We start from the raw sequence: 2,091 nt of genomic DNA, 5'->3' as shown, positions 1-2,091 counted from the left end.
ACTTTGCTGAATAATGTTAAAAAAATCCATTTTTCTTTGTTCTTGGCTTGGTTATATATTAGGTTTTTTTGCTGAGCAATGTGGCACTAGTGCATGTATTTTGTGCACTTATATAGAAGGACAGGGCATGTCCTGCTTTAGGATTTACTGATGGTATGATTTGGGTTTTCTCCTTAAAGACAGGAGGTAGCTTTGTTTCTCACTAAGCATAGGGCTCTAGCACATTGTTTATCCTATTTTTTACATCTACTTGCTATAAAAATCTCATTCATTATTTGCATTCAGCAGTGGTCACACAATGAAAGTTTTGTGATTCTTTGTAAGCTACAAGATAGGCAGAGAAAATAAAAAAATAAAGGTACTTGTGGTGTAAATGCTATAGAATATTATTGCCAAATCACAAAGGCAACAGTACAGTATACATAAATTGTATTGAATTGCACACTGGTATTTAAAACTAACTTTTTGGATTGTCTGGTGAGGTTTCCTGGCTATACTAAAGTATCTTAAAATAACATCATGGTATCAAGTCCCAGAACCTCACATTAATGTGCCAGCTGCCTGAGCTAGAGTTATATACATGAAAAAGAGAAACACTCTCAATAGATTTCATTTCCTATAGCTAAACTGTCTATTTCCTTTAATCCCCACTGAACATAAATATGAATATTGATGTCTGCTAAATATAGGTGCACAGAGTTTAAAGTTCTTGCTAAAGAGCAAATCACTAAGCAGAATGGGCAGACCAATACAATATAGCTGAAATATCAGTAAAGTGAAGAATGGTACCTAATTGGTGTAGTAGCAATACAGATAGAAAAGTAGACATTATGGATCCCTTCATGAATAGAGGATGAGCAGAAATTCTCTAAGAACAATATTATACTCCATTTCTCCTTACTGGCCTGAGGAATAGACTTTACCTTAGCTGTGGGACTAAGCCTACTAGTGTTGAACAACTACTACTATTCACGTAAGCAACAGTTGAGAGTGCTAACCCATCCTAGACTGAATCCTGGCTATGTATTTTTAAGCCATATGCCCCTTCCACTCATTCCTTCATTAAAGATCTCTGTTTGTGTCCCTTTTCTTGTTAAGAAATGACTGCAAGTTCCTGGGAAAATGGCACAACCCCATAGGAGTCATACATAGCAGGATTATCTGAAAAATATTCAGAGATCATTCATTTCCCTTTGAAGAGAAATAGCCTTTTCCATTTATCGGAAAGAAATGATAGGGTTAAGTTATTAGGAGTATTTGTTGAAACTTCAGAAAGGATGAGTGGTCTACAGAAAGATCTTGTAACAGGTCTGAGATTTTATGACCTCGTGGTGAAAATGTCTTATTTTAAGCTTGGGTGTATATAACATGTAGAGTAAGTATCATCTTGGAGATGAGAGATAATGATGAAGTATTTTTTTTATTTGCAGTGATGGATTCAAAGAAATCATGCCGTACGATCACTTCCAGCCACTTCCTCGGTACGTAGGGTCACTGTAATGAGTAGGCCAGTGTTGGGATGGAATTTCCACTGGGAATTAAGTATTCAAAGAGCATGGAACATTATCATTTGACTGTAAATAATTATTATAGTGGTTCTTTAAAACTGTACAAAAAAGCAGATTTGGGGAAGAATCTTATAAATTCTTCTTTATATGTATGTTTGACCTAAATAGGACTTGCGTTGACCGTAGTTTATCATGTTTGCAAATGTCTGCAATACAACCCTATTAGATTATAATCGCTTACTGAAAAGGTAATGATCTGCCAAAGCTTCCTTTAAAATGTATTTATTTATCCATTCCTTTATTTGAATATATGTTTTGATTTAATAGTTAGAAAATGCCTGAATTTGCCATTTCTGTTACTATTTGTAGTGTGATGCATTAGCAATTAATATTTTGCTTTTTAAAAGATATTGTTCTTCAATTAAAACTAAGACGACCAAGGGACGGGGAAACACTGACTGGAGCATGCCTAAGTTCTGGCACACAAGAAAGCTCCAAAGTTGGGGACACCAGGAGAGCCACTCTTGCAAGACCTGAGGGACTGCTTCTCCCTCAGCATGACAGGAAATTGAGGGTCTCAATT

General features: G+C 35.7%; 1 protein-coding gene across 2 annotated transcripts in view; it reads left to right on the top strand.

Moving 5' to 3' along the window:
* The window catches only part of ADAMTSL3 (ADAMTS like 3), a 433,784-nt gene that overhangs the window by 301,962 nt on the left and 129,731 nt on the right, over positions 1-2,091 (top strand). For both annotated transcript variants that reach the window (XM_019504116.1, XM_019504117.1), the window contains exon 11: positions 1,431-1,481. In XM_019504116.1, coding sequence (XP_019359661.1) covers positions 1,431-1,481 — 51 coding nt within the window. The remainder of the gene's footprint in view (positions 1-1,430; positions 1,482-2,091) is intronic.

The sequence above is a fragment of the Gavialis gangeticus genome, unplaced genomic scaffold, assembly GCF_001723915.1.
Source record: "Gavialis gangeticus isolate Ggan-Ray unplaced genomic scaffold, GavGan_comp1, whole genome shotgun sequence".
NCBI classification, from domain to species: Eukaryota; Metazoa; Chordata; order Crocodylia; family Gavialidae; genus Gavialis; species Gavialis gangeticus.
This window is presented reverse-complemented; position numbering and strand designations above follow the sequence as displayed.